The sequence below is a fragment of the Elephantulus edwardii genome, unplaced genomic scaffold, assembly GCF_000299155.1.
Source record: "Elephantulus edwardii isolate Elephantulus edwardi_28Jun2011 unplaced genomic scaffold, EleEdw1.0 scaffold00044, whole genome shotgun sequence".
NCBI classification, from domain to species: Eukaryota; Metazoa; Chordata; class Mammalia; order Macroscelidea; family Macroscelididae; genus Elephantulus; species Elephantulus edwardii.
In genome coordinates this window covers 9,362,150-9,375,739 of record NW_006399794.1, presented here as the reverse complement: position 1 = coordinate 9,375,739, position 13,590 = coordinate 9,362,150, and the positions used below count along the sequence as shown (strand labels likewise).

Genomic DNA, 13,590 nt, shown 5'->3' with positions numbered 1-13,590 from the left:
GCTATTTCCTTCAAAGCAGCTTGAACTTCTTCCTTCATCACCATAGGCTCTTGCTCAAATGTTATTTCATTAAATTCTTCTGTATCTGCCAATTCCTTTCGATACAATGACTCAGTATATTCCTTCCATCTTCTTTTAATATTTCCTGGATCATTTAATATTCTGCCTAAGGTATCCTTGATTATAGCAACTCGAGGTTTGAATTTGTTCTTCAGTTCCTTGAGCTTAAGAAATGTTGACCGAGTTTGGCCTTGCAGAGACATTCAAATATAGTTCGGATCCATATTAATCTAGGTGGCGTTAGCAAAGGACAGAAGTGTGATGGAATTGTGGGGGGGTCAGTCAATCACACAATCTAGGGGATGGAAGAAAGGGCAGCCGGATAGAGCTGGAAGATTCAAGGACAGGATGAAAAGGAGGTGAGAGTATTTGAGGTTTTGACACAAAACTAGTATTAAATGACTAAATGAAGTATTATTTTGGATGATGACAAGGTGCAGGGTGTGGTTGGGACAAAGTGTGACTGAAGTAGAAGAGAGGAAATCACTGAAGATTAAATGATCAAGAGGCCTAAGTGGTAATGATGTCACCAAGCATGATGGAAGAACTTGGAATGGGCAGGGAGGAAGATACTGTTCCCAAAGTTTACAGAAGTCATTATATGGGGGAAGAGATAGTCTCTTTAACAAATTGTGCTGGCAAAACTGGGTATATATTTGCAGAAAAATCGAAGAGGACCCACACCTCGCACCTAACTCAAAATGGATCAAAGACCTAAATGTAAAATTTGAAGCTAAAAAGATCATGGAAGAAAAATTATGGGAAATCTGAAGGCTCTTAACTTCTGTCATAAAAAGTCTATCATACATAACCAAAACTTGACAAACAGTAGAATATTAGGTAGACAACAGGAAGCTTCAGAAAATTCAGGCTACGATCTTTTCAATCACTTGCTATGCATCTGAGAGCTGGACAATAACTAGAGATGACAGAAGAATTGGTGCCTTTGAATTGTGTTAGAGAAGAGAACTGCCTATCCCATGGATTGCCAAAAGAACAAACAGATATGCCCTAGAGAAGGTGCAGCTAGAGTGCTCCTCAGAGGCAAAGATGGTGAAGTTTCGTCTTACATATTTAGGGCATGTACTAGGAGAGGCTATTCCTTGGAGAGGGACATCACATTTGGGAAGGTGGAGGGGCGGCAAAGAGAGTAGACCCTCAACCAGGTGTGTTGACTTGGTGACAGTGGCAATGGGCTTGAGTGTGTCAGAGACTGTAAGGATGACACGGGATAGGGCAGTGTTCAGATCAGTTGTTCAGAGGGTTGCTATGAGTCATATTAAAAAACACCTAACGACAACATGCTGATCAAAGAGTTTCTACAAGAGTGGAAAAAATAAACCTACAGACTGAGTAAAAATATCTGGCCACAATATATCTGACAAGGAACTAATCTCTAAAATGTATGGAAAATGTCAGCAAAAATCACAAAAAGACAACCCAATTTAAAAATGGGCTAAGGATATTCAGGCTGTTGTTGTTGTTATGTGCCATCGAGTCGCTTGCAACTCATAGAAACCCTATGTGCAAGAGCCCTAAACGCTGCTCTATCCTGTGCCAACCTCACCGTCTCATTCCCACTACCCCAATCACAGAATCGATCCATCTCATTGAGGGTCTTCCTCTCCTGTGCCGCCCCTCCACTCTCCCAAACATGATGTCCCTCTCCAAGGACCAGTCCCTCCTTGCAACATACCCAAAGTATGTCAGACAAAGCTTCAGAATCCTTGACTCCAAGGAACTCTGGCTTTACCCTCTCCCAGACAAACCTGCTTGTTCTCCTGGCAGTCCATGGAATACTCAACACTCTTCACCAGCACCACAGCTCAAAGCCATCAATTCTCTATCATCCCTAGTCACTGTCCAACTCCCCGATGCATAGCACGTAATTGTGAAGACTATAGCCTGGATCGGGCGCACTTTAGTCTCCAGCCTGATGTTGTTGCTCTTCAGTACTCTTGAGAGGTCCCTCACAGCTGACATTCCCAATGCAATTTGTCTCTTGATTTCCTGGCTGCTGGTTCCAAGAGTGTTGACCGTGGAGCCAAAAAAACTAAAACTGTTAACCATCTCAATCTCTTCACCATGCATACTGACACTGCCAATTGGCCCAGTGGTAAGAATATTTTTGTTTTCTTGATGTTGAGTTTCAATCCATATTGAAGGCTGCAGTCCTTGACCTTCTGCAGCAAGCGCTTTAGGTCCTCCTCAGTTTCAGCAAACAGGGTTGTGTCATCCGCATAACACAGGCTGTTGATGACTCTTCCATCAATCCTGATGCCACATTCCTCCTCGTACAGCCTAGCATCTCGGATGATTTGTTCTGCATAAAGATTGAAAAGGTATGGAGACAAAATATATCCCTTCTCGATTTTGAACTATATAGTGTCTTCTTGCTCTGTTCTGATGACTGCCTCTTGGTCCAAGTATAGGTTTCATATTAGCACAATCAAATGTTCTGGGATTTCCTTTCTTCTCAGAGTCAGACATAGCTTGTTGTGATTCACACAGTCAAAAGCCTTTGCATAGTCAATGAAGCACAGATAGACATTCTTCTGGTATTCTCTGCTTTCTGCCAAGATCCATCTAACATTAGCTATATCGCTAGTACCATGACAGCTTCTAAATCCAGCCTGCACATCTGGCAGTTCTCTGCTACATATTGCTGGAAACGTTTTTGGATAATTTTCAGCAGAATCTTGCTTGCATGTGATGTTAATGATATTGTTCGATAATTTCCACACTCTGTTCGGTCATCTTTCTTTGGAATGGAACAAAATATTGATCTTTTCCAGTCAGTTGGCCAGCTGGCTGGCCTCCGAATTTTTTGGCACAACTTAGTGAGCACATCCAGGGCAGCATGTTTGTTGAAATATGTCAATTGGTATGTCATCAACTCCTGGAGCCTTGATTTTTGTCAATTCCTTCAGAGCAACTTGAACTTCCTCCTTCATCACCACAGGCTCTTGCTCATATGTTATTTCATGAAATTCTTCTGTGTCAGCCAATTCCTTTTAATACAGTGACTGTGTGCACTCCTTCCACCTTCTTTTAATGCTTCTTTGATCATGTAACATTCTACCTAAAGTATCCTTAAGTATTGCCACCCGTGGCTTGAATTTGTTTTCCAACTCCTTCAGCTTAAGAAATGCTGAGTGAGTTTGGCCATTTTGATTTTCTGACTCTAGCTCTCTGTACATTATAGTATCTTGCTTTGTCTTCCCAAGCTGCCTTTTGAAATTTTCTGTTCAGCTCTTTGATTTCTTGGTTTCTTCTTTAGCTTTGGCTTCTCGGTGCTCTAATGCAATATTCAGAGTCTCATCTGACATCCATCTTGGTCTTTTCTTCTTCTTCAGCCTAACTTTCTATTAAATACTACTATGATTAATGTCAACACAAAATGACCACGACAAAGGAAAAACATAAGGAAGAATGCAAGAGTAAATGGCAACAATGGTAAAATTGTATACACATTCCTGCAATAATAGTAATACCAACAATAATTTACATAGGTAGTGGTGGTGTTTGTTGTTATGTGCCATCAAGCTGCCTACAACTCTTGGCAACCCTTTGTACAGCAGCCCTAAACTCTGCTCTCTCCTGTGCCAATCTCACTCTCTCCAACTGCTATTACCCCAGTCACTAAATCAATCCATCTTATCGAGGGTCTTCTTCTTCTGTGCTGTCCCTCCACCCTCCCAAGCATGACCTCCCAAGCATGACATCCCTCTCCAAGGACTGGTTTCTCCTACAACATGCCCAAAGTATGTCAGAAGAAGCTTCAGAATCCTTGCCTCCAAGAAGCAGCCTGGTTTCATCCTCTCCAGGGTGAACCTGTTTGTTCTCTTAGCAGTCCATAGTTTATTCAATACTCTTCTCCAACACCACAGCTCTAAGGTATCAATTCTCCTTTTATCATCCCTAGTCATTGTCCAGCTCCCTGCTGCATAGCAAGTGACTGCAAAGACCATGGCCTGTAACAAGCATACCTTAGTCTCCAGAGTGACACCACTGCTTTCAGTACTTTGGTGAGGTCTCTGACAGCAGACTTTCCCAATGCAATATGTATTTATATAGGTACTTAAGTTAAGATGCAAACTGAACAGGTATGGGATGCCATATATACCCACAAGCAGATAAAGGATGGACAGAGACTATTTCTTCCTACGTATTTGTATATACTACAAACATATCCAAAGATCAGGTTTGAAAAGATTGACATTTAATCAACACCCTTGGTACTAGCAGTCTGGAAATCAGGAGACATGTTGCACGGAAAAATCCAGAATCAGGAACCTCTCCCAATTATTGAGGGGCAATGATGTCAGTTTGAAGGCTAAGGTGAGCCTGATCCAGGCCACTGTCTTTTCAATCCTTTGCTCTGCATCTGATAGCTAGACAATAAGTAAGGAAGACAGAGAAGAATTTGAGTTGTGGTGTTTGAGAAAAGAACAGAATATCCCATGGACTGCCAAAAGAACAAATGGCTATGTCTTGGGAAAAGTGCAGCTAGAGTGCTCCCTGAAGGCTAGGATGGTGAAGCTTTATCTCACATACTCTGGGATTACTGGTAGGAGATGCTATCCCTGAGAAAGGGACAGCATGCTAGGAAAGGCAGAGGCTCAGCAAAGGAGAGGGAAATTCTCAATGAGATGGACACAGTGACCACAGGAATGAGCTCAAGTGTGTCAGGAACTATGAGGATGACACATGATAGGCCAGGGTTCAGACTGTTGTTCATGGAGTCGCTATGAGTTGTACTCGACTTGACAGCACCTAACAATGATGACAACAATAACAAATATATCCAAGTATACAGTAAAGCAAGGGAACACTGCATGGTTTAAAATCGGGAAAAGTGTACCCAGAATTGTATCCTTTCTCCGCATCTATTCAATCTGTATGCTGAGCAAATCATTCAAGAAGTTAGACTCTGTGAAGAATGTAGCATCTGGATTAGAGAATCCTCAACCAAGTGGACTGACACAGTGACTGTAGCAATGGGGCCAAGTGTGTTAGAGATGAAGATGATGGTACAGAATATGGCAGGATTCAGATTTGTTGTTCATTGGGTTGCTATGAGTCGTACTCAACAATACTTACCACCACCGCCAACACACAGTTTAGCAGAAGGTGACCCTAACCAATACCATGAGGGAGGAATTACTGGGTCTGGGGGCTCAGGACCACAATCTCAAGGGACATCCAGGTCAATTAGCATAACACAGTCCATAAAGATTATGCTCTACATTCTACTTTTGTGAGTAGTGACTGGAGCCGTAAAAGCCTGTAAACATTTGAGACAGTTATTGGTCTCTTCCCATCTGTAGTAAAGACATGACTCAAGGAAATAATAAGTTCAAAGGCCTAATGGACCACATAAATAACAGCATTCACTACCACAAGCCCAGGAAGAACTAGATGGTGCCTGACCACTACTGACTGACTATCCTGATGGGGATCACAATAAAAGGTCCTGGACAGAGAGGAAGAACAATGTTAAACAAAATTCAGAATCATAAAAAAGGCCAGACTTATTAGTGTAAAGAGACTGATAGCACTCTCAAGTCTATTGTCCTCAGATACCCTTCAGATCTAGAACTGAACCATTCCCAGGGATGACTTTTTAGCCAAACAGTAAGATGGGCTTGTCAAAGGAAAAGTAATGCTCATGCTCCTCATTCAATCAGACAGCATTTTCCAAAAACCAAAGCCAGAAGGGGCAAGAAAGGTAGATTAAAGGGAACAGGGAACTAGACAGGAAGACAGGAAGAAGGAAGAGGAAACATAGAGGGATTATTCTGAGGAGATTGTAACTAAGGTTGTGAAACTAAATGGGTATGAATTGTTGAAATGGAAATTAATTTGCTCCATAAACTCGCACTCAAACTACAATTAAATGTTCAAATAAATAACAAAGTCTACAGTAATGATGGGAGGAGATAAGTTGCTAGGTCAACTGTGACAATAAAGAGAGGAATACAGCTACAGTATCAAAAGGAAGGTCAGAAACAGTGTCAGTTAGGAAAAGCCAGGTTTCAGTGGAGGCCTCACACAGGGAACGCTTAGGTGGAGGTTAATAGTAAGAAAAGCCAAGGATTAGGACACCTAAGATGTGGTGATGAGGGGCCAAGAAAGAGTATGTCAAAATACAAATGTGATCATGGAAAAAGTTGGTGTGATTCTCAAAGTAAAGACAAAAATCCCCTAGAAAGTCTATGTGGTCTCACCTCCATCTGTGCCTCCAGCTTCATTCCATGGCCCCAAACACAGCTTCTCTGCTCCAGATTCTTCTAGGCTCTCTTCCTCGACATATCCTTTCATATCATGTGGCCTTTTTACGTGGTCCTTTCAGATCAGAATACTCTTCCTATTACCTTCATCTCCTCATCTCACTGCTGTTGCATAGGAATCATAACAGATCCTCCAGTAGTTTTCGAGATTGTAAATTACATGGAAGAAGACTGCCCATCATTCTCCTATAGAACAGCTAGTGGATTTGAACCACTTGCCATTGAGTTGGCAGTGCAACTCATTACCCACTAGGCCACCAAAGTCCCCTTACTTTATTTTTTTTCCAAGGCATTCATAATAAGAACTTTTATTGGACGTCACAAGTACAATTTTTTTTTTTTTCAATTTTTTTAAAATTTAACTTATTATAGCACCAAGTGATCCTCCCAAAGATGTTCACTACGCAAATCTCAGTTCTTCATCAGTAATTCTGTTTTGGACACCACCATCAAAGCCAAATGAGATCATAAAATATTATTCTGTTTATTACAGAAATACATGAGGAATTTTCAGGCAGGTAAGATATGCATTTTCTCTTAATTTTAAAATATGTAACTATCTAGATCTTTTAGCTTTCTACAAGTTAGTGCTATGGAAGAAGTTGATTGACCTATGTTGCTAATTATGTACAGACAGATATTTTATAAAAATCCCATTGATGTAGGAAGTCCCCTTACTTTCATCTAGTTAACTATTATTCATCTTCTAAATCTCATCTCTAGAAAGCTTCTGATTTCTCATAATAGATCTCAGATGCTAAGCTCTCATAGCACTGTAAGTCTTTATTTAAGACAATTATTAGTAGCAGTGAAGCATTATATATATAAGCATGATAATTATTTTTCTCTTTCATATACTATAAACTTCTTAAACATGAGTATCAACATCTTTTGCCCATTCGTGATCGGCTTATCAGTCTTTTCCTTGTGGAGGCCTTATAGTATTCTTTTTTTTTTAAATGAAATGCATTGTTTCTTTTCCGTCAACCTTATTTCCACTTTTCAGTTTAAGACCATTCCGTGGTGGTACCCACCCACTCAGTGGCCTGAGCAGTGGGGGCTGAAGACCAGTCTTCAGTTGCAGGCTGAGTACTCCAGTCTTCAGTAGGGAACTGCTGAATCAGTACAGAGGGCACCTGGACACCTTCGGACCAGTCTGTCACTTCAGGCTGAGTAGCAGTGAATTCAGGAGCAGGGGCCGTCCATTCTCCCTGAAACTCCTCCTTGGTCACAGCCTTTTCAGCAGCAGCCTGTTCTTCCTTTTCAATCTCTTCCGGATCTCTGTAGAAGTACAGATCGGGCATGACCTCCCACGGGTGCTCCCAGGAGATCGTGCCACGCATGCACAGGGCTTCCCGGGCCAGCATCCACTACATCAGACCCACAGAGTGAGCTCCCTTGTTGTTGCACGGGATAGCAATGTCTACGTAATGCAGAGGAGAATCTGTGTTACACAGGGCAATGGTGGGCAAGTTAACATAAGATGCTTCTGTCAGAGGCTGGTGGTCAGCCCTGGGATCTGTGACCACCAGAAGATGAGGCTCGCGGAAGGCTGCCTGGATCTGGTTAGTGAAGGTTCCAGGAGTGAAGCGCCCGGCAATAGGAGTGGCCCCAGTAGCAGCAGCAAACTTCAGAACAGCTCTCTGGCCTGTATTTCTGGAGGATAGGACGCTGACATCAGCTGGATTTTCAATGGCAACAATGGCACGAGCAGCCAAGAGCAGCTTCTCCCAGGTCCTCTTCAGGTTTATGATGTAGATGCCATCACTTTTCCTTTTGTAGATGTACTGTTCCATTTGGAAGTCAAGGTTGGTGTGCGTTCCTGCTGCGAGGAATTTGAGGACCTCCTCCTCCTTCATCTGCAGGACATCAAGGGCTCCTGACATTGTGGAAGTTTCCCTTTTAAGTTATGACGGGAACCAGAACAACGCCGTATGGACCCTTGTGTGGGTAGCGTGGAAAGGCGCCTTATAGTATTCTATAGGTGGTTATGAGACTCTTGTCAGAGATGGCATGCCAAATGTTTTTTTCCATTCAGTAGATTTTCTTTTCACCTTATTGGAAAAAAGTTTTTGAAGCACATAGGACTTAATTTTTAGAAGGTCCCATTGACTGATTTTGTTTTCTCCTTGTTGTACATTTCTGGCGATATTTGCAATCCTGTTTATATCATAAGCTAGAGCTTCTAAGTTTGGTTCCATGTTGTCTCTTACAAACTTTCTGGTTTGGGGCTTTAACCCCTAGGTCTCTGATCCACCTTGAGTTGATTTCTGTGTATGGTGTGAGATGTAGATCCTGCTTTAGCTTTCTGCAGGTAGCGGTCCAGTTTTGCCGGCATCATTTGTTAAAGAGGTTGTTGTTTCCCCACTTGATAGGTTTGGTTTCTTTGCTCAATACCAGCTGATCATAGGTAGATGGGTTAATTTCTGGGTTCTTGATTCTGTTCTACTGGCCTATCTGTCTGTCATTGTGCCAGTACCATGATGTTTTGGTTATTATGGCTGGGCAGTAGGTTTTGAGATCAGGGAATGGTAAGCCTCTGACTTCATTCTTGTTTTTTCAGAAGTGCTTTCTTTGATGTCTCTTTCCTCTCCAAATAAACTTGCCAACATCTCCTTTTTATCTCTTTGAAAAATGAGTTTGGTATATGATTAGGATTGCATCAATCCTGTACACTGCTTTTGGTAGGACTGTCATTTTCACTAAGAATTCTTATCCATGAACAGGAACATTTTCCCCATTCAGTTAAGTTTCTTATTGTGTTTTGCAGTAGTGTTTTATAGTTTTCCTTATAAAGGTCTGTATGTCTCTAGTTAGGTTTCTTCTCAAGTGTCTCAATTTGTAGTTGGTTATTCTAAATAGTACTGCTTTCTTAGTTTCCTTTTCCATGTTTTCTTTGTTACTGTTGAGAAATCACATTGATTTCTGTATATTGATCTTATATCCTGCCACTCTACTAAATTGGTCTAACAGTTTTTTGGTTCAGTCTCTGGAGTTTTCTGTGTACACTATCATGTTGTCTGCATATAGCAACAGTATTACCTCTTTGTTGATTTGGATGCCACTTATTTCCTTCTCTTGTCTTACTGTCCTAGCAATACAAGACTTTTCACAAAGGAAGACATTTGGATGGCCAAAACACACAGCAAAAAATGCTAAAGAAGCTCCTCTGGCAATCAGAGAGATAGATGTAAATCACAACCACAATGGGATACCATCTCAGCGCAGTAGCAATAGCGAAGTTTAACAGAACAGCAAGCAATATATGTTGGAGAAGATGTGGAGAGATTGGAACTCTTATGCACTACTGGTGGGATTGTAAAATGGTACAACCACTCTGAAAGGCAGTTTGGTGTTTCCTCAAAAAGCTGAACGTAGAAATTTCGTATGACCCAGCTATTCCACATCTAGGAATATATCCCAAGTAAAATAGAACTGAGACTCAAATGGAAATTTGAACACCAATGTTCACAGCAGTATTATTCACAATAGCAAGAAAATGTAAACAGCCCAAATGCCAATCAACGAACATACAGATTTAGAAATTGTGGCACATTCACAGGATAGAATGCTAGGCAGTACTCAAGAGCAACGATTTAGAAAAATACTGTATAATATGGGAGAGGCTAGAGAGCATAATGTTGAGTGAATGAACTCAGTCTCAGAATGTCAAATATTATTGCATAAGACCATTATTATAAAAACAGAAGGATAACTAGTAAGATGTGTATAAAAGTCCAAAAGGGGGAAGGGAGGTAAGGGGGAGTGGATAGTGAGGAGGGGAGGAAATCACTAGGATAATAGGGTTTGGTTAGGGGTGGTGGTAAAGGAGTGAGGAAGAATCCAATAGGAACCTGAAAAGATGGGGTAACAGTATGCATAGATCAATGGAGATTAATTTTATAAAAGATGATATATGTGAGTGATTGTCTGAAACACAATGTGAATGAAGGAATGTGTGAAATGCAATGTATATGAATGACATGCAATGTATACAAAATCCGCACATCAACCAATATAAAACTTTAAAAAGCAAAAAAAAATTACTGGCAAAAGGCAAAACTATAATGAAAAACTGATTATTATAGATAAATGAAAATCAAAGCTTAAAAAAAAAGGTGAGTATCAATTTGTTTTTGTTCATTACGGCATATCCAGTACTCAGGACAGGACCAAACATGCATGAGTTATTCAATAAAGAATTATTTTTTGAACGAAGGAGTTAATTTTTTTTAAAGGTAAAAAGTAAAGAGATTTATTAGAAAGTTACATCCCAAAGATCGGATGGAAAGGAAAAGTGGAAAAGGATGTAAATTAAAGACAGAAAACCAGAAGGTGGGAAGGGCTGACTTTCACATGGTTCCTGTAGATGACAATGAAGATGGACAGGGAAAGACAGGCTTAGCTTCAAATATCCACCCTTCCGTTGGTCAGAAATTCCTCTGGAGTCCCAGCGAGTGAAAGATTCCAGTAATGTCTGACTGTTCTGACAGTATTAAAGACTGCCTTGGGATTTGGGATGGGGCAAAAGAAGTCACTATTCTGGACAGGGTCCATGGCCCAGTGTTTGGAGCTTCTGGGCTACCCACAGATTCTAAGTATCATACTCTCATCTTCTGCAGGTGAAGATCACCAGCTCCTCTCATGTATGCACACACTTCTTTCACCTCTTAAAAGTTTTCACACACTGCTCCTCTTCTCTCCTGGTGCCCCACATTATCCTCATCTCACCCTGGTACACAACCCCACTCACCTCTCACAGAAGGTATGCAGGCAAGGGAGAACTTTGGGGCACCGGTATCGATCAAGGCAGATGCTGCATACCAGGAACTGTTTGTCCATTGGCTGGACCTCTGGTCCAGGGCTATCTTCCCTCTTTGCCATGATGTCCACTGATAGTTTCAGCCACTCACACTAGCCTGTGAAAAGAGAGATGGTCAGGACCAGAATGGACAATACTCTTACTTTTTAATCAAAACTTGTAACTGGAAAAAAAAAAACCCAAAAAAAACCACCTTGTAACTGGAGCATGAGCAATGTGGGGAAGTCTGTCTGACTTCTACTCATTCCACACAGGTGAACTGTCCCCATCAACAACATCCACAGTACCAAACTAGTTACTACATGGTCAGAAAAGGTCTTCCACACTCCTGTACCCACTTTCACCATTTCAGACATCCATCTTACCAATAACTGTTAGAAATTTGTTGCAGTGACCACACAGACTCAATAGAACCATATTCATGGTTGTGGGGTTTATTAGGGACGTCAACAGGCTATAATTCAGAATGGCAGCAAGCAACAGTATACAATTCAGGATAAAAAAAAACAACAGTGTATAATCAATAACCACAGTTAACAGGCTATAATTCAGAAGAACAACAGGCAATCAATAACCATAGTTAACAGGCTGTATCATTGGCAGCAATGTATGGTAACTATAAAATCCTTCAGTTCTCCAGCAAGCTTGGGTGAAGCCCACTGGTTTGAGTCTGTGGAGTGGTAGTCCAAAGTCAGGTACATTCAAATAAACTAGCAGCAGTCCCAAATCAGACATCAAGTACATCAAGCCTTCTACAATTCACAACACTCATTACATTTTTTACAATATATCTTAACATTACATGCCGTTCATTTTAATTTTTACAACATACCCCAACATTACTACATAGAGAAAAAAATCAATACATAGACTTATGAGGAAATTCTTAATTTCATCTTTATTTTCTATCCTTTTGTCTCAGGCCAAAAAGTGACTTCTCAACTCTTCTATCCATTTAAGTAGCAGCAAAAATAACTTTTTAGGTGTACTTTCCAAGCGGCAAGTTTACAAAATCCCATGTTTCTATGAGTCAGGAATCACTGCAATGCATCTCACTGTAAAAGGAGCAATGGGGGGGAAAAAAAGAGCAATGGCAATGTGGAGAAGTCCAAGTCTAACATATACCAATTCCACAAAGGGGAACTGTCCCCATCAACATCCACAGAACCAAACTAACAGTTACAAGGTCAGAAATGGTCTCTCACATTCCTGCACCCACTTGCACCAACTCAAACACCAATCTTGTGGTTAACAAGCTACAATTCAGAAGAAAAAGCAACAGTATACATTCAATAACTGTAATTAACAGGCTATACAGGTTGACAGTAAAACACAATAACTACCCTCACAATTGCTGTGTGCAATATAGCTTGTGGAGGGTCCTTTTATTTGTACCAACACATTACTCTACCAAGCACACTGGTAGCAGTCCCTAGGGAGTTGTGCTGCTAACCCAAAGGTCACATCTCTCTAAAGGTTGGATTCTACCTGCGGCTCTGCAAGAGAAAGATGGCAATCTTCTCCTATGTGATTTATAGCCTCCAAAAACCCACCAGAAGGTCAGCTATGAGTAGTAATTCCACTTGAATTTCTTCAATTCCTTCCTCCACTGTCCATAAGATCAAAGTTCAAACTCCTGAAATTGGACAGCAAGGCTTACTTTTGCCTGGCTCACATGTTCCTCTACAAGCTCTGCGATCCCTGGATTCACTGATTCCTTGATCAACCAGCTATACGTTTCTTTTCAACTTCTGGTAGGCTCTTATTCTCTTTTGCTTCTGAGCTGTTTCATTCTTCTTCTGCCTAAGATTCTTTTCCTGACTCCCTTAGCTAAGTCCTATTTATCCTACAGATTGCCACACAAATGCCACATCTCTGTTTTTCTCACATCTCGGTTTCACTTCTATGTCCCTTATCAAAACCCAAACTCCTTGTTGTCGAATCAAATACAGCTCATGGTAACCTACTACCCAATCTGGTTTTCAAGTTTGTAAATCTTAATTGAGAAAACTGTCACATATTTTACCCATGGAGCACCTGGTAGGTTTGAACCAACAAACTTTCCATTTTCAATGCAACATGTAACTCACTACATCACCACTGGGGCTCCTCTGTGTCACCTAACATGCTTTATTTCCTCTGTCCTAGCTCTTATCACATCATACTAGTTTTCTTGTTACTTATTTACTTCTCCACTATGAGGAAAACTTCTCAAGGGGTGAAACTAGGTTGTGGTGTGTGGTTGTTGTTTTTTAATTCCAGGAAATAAAAAAATGTATTGCGATGGGAAAGTCTGCGGTTAGGGACCTCTCTAAAGTACTCAAGCGCAACGGTGTCTCTCTGGAGACTAAGGTCCGCCTGATACAGGCCATGGTTTTTGCAATCACTTGTTATGCATCAGAGAGTTGGACAATG

The 13,590-nt window shown here is 41.0% G+C and overlaps 1 protein-coding gene across 1 annotated transcript in view; it reads right to left on the bottom strand.

Annotated features, from left to right (window-relative positions):
- TRIM3 (tripartite motif containing 3) overlaps positions 1-11,237 on the bottom strand; it is a 33,098-nt gene extending 21,861 nt beyond the window's left edge. The window contains 1 exon segment of the mRNA XM_006903688.1: positions 11,107-11,237. Within this exon segment, the coding sequence (XP_006903750.1) occupies positions 11,107-11,237 (131 nt within the window).
- Positions 11,238-13,590: the final 2,353 nt, after the last annotated feature.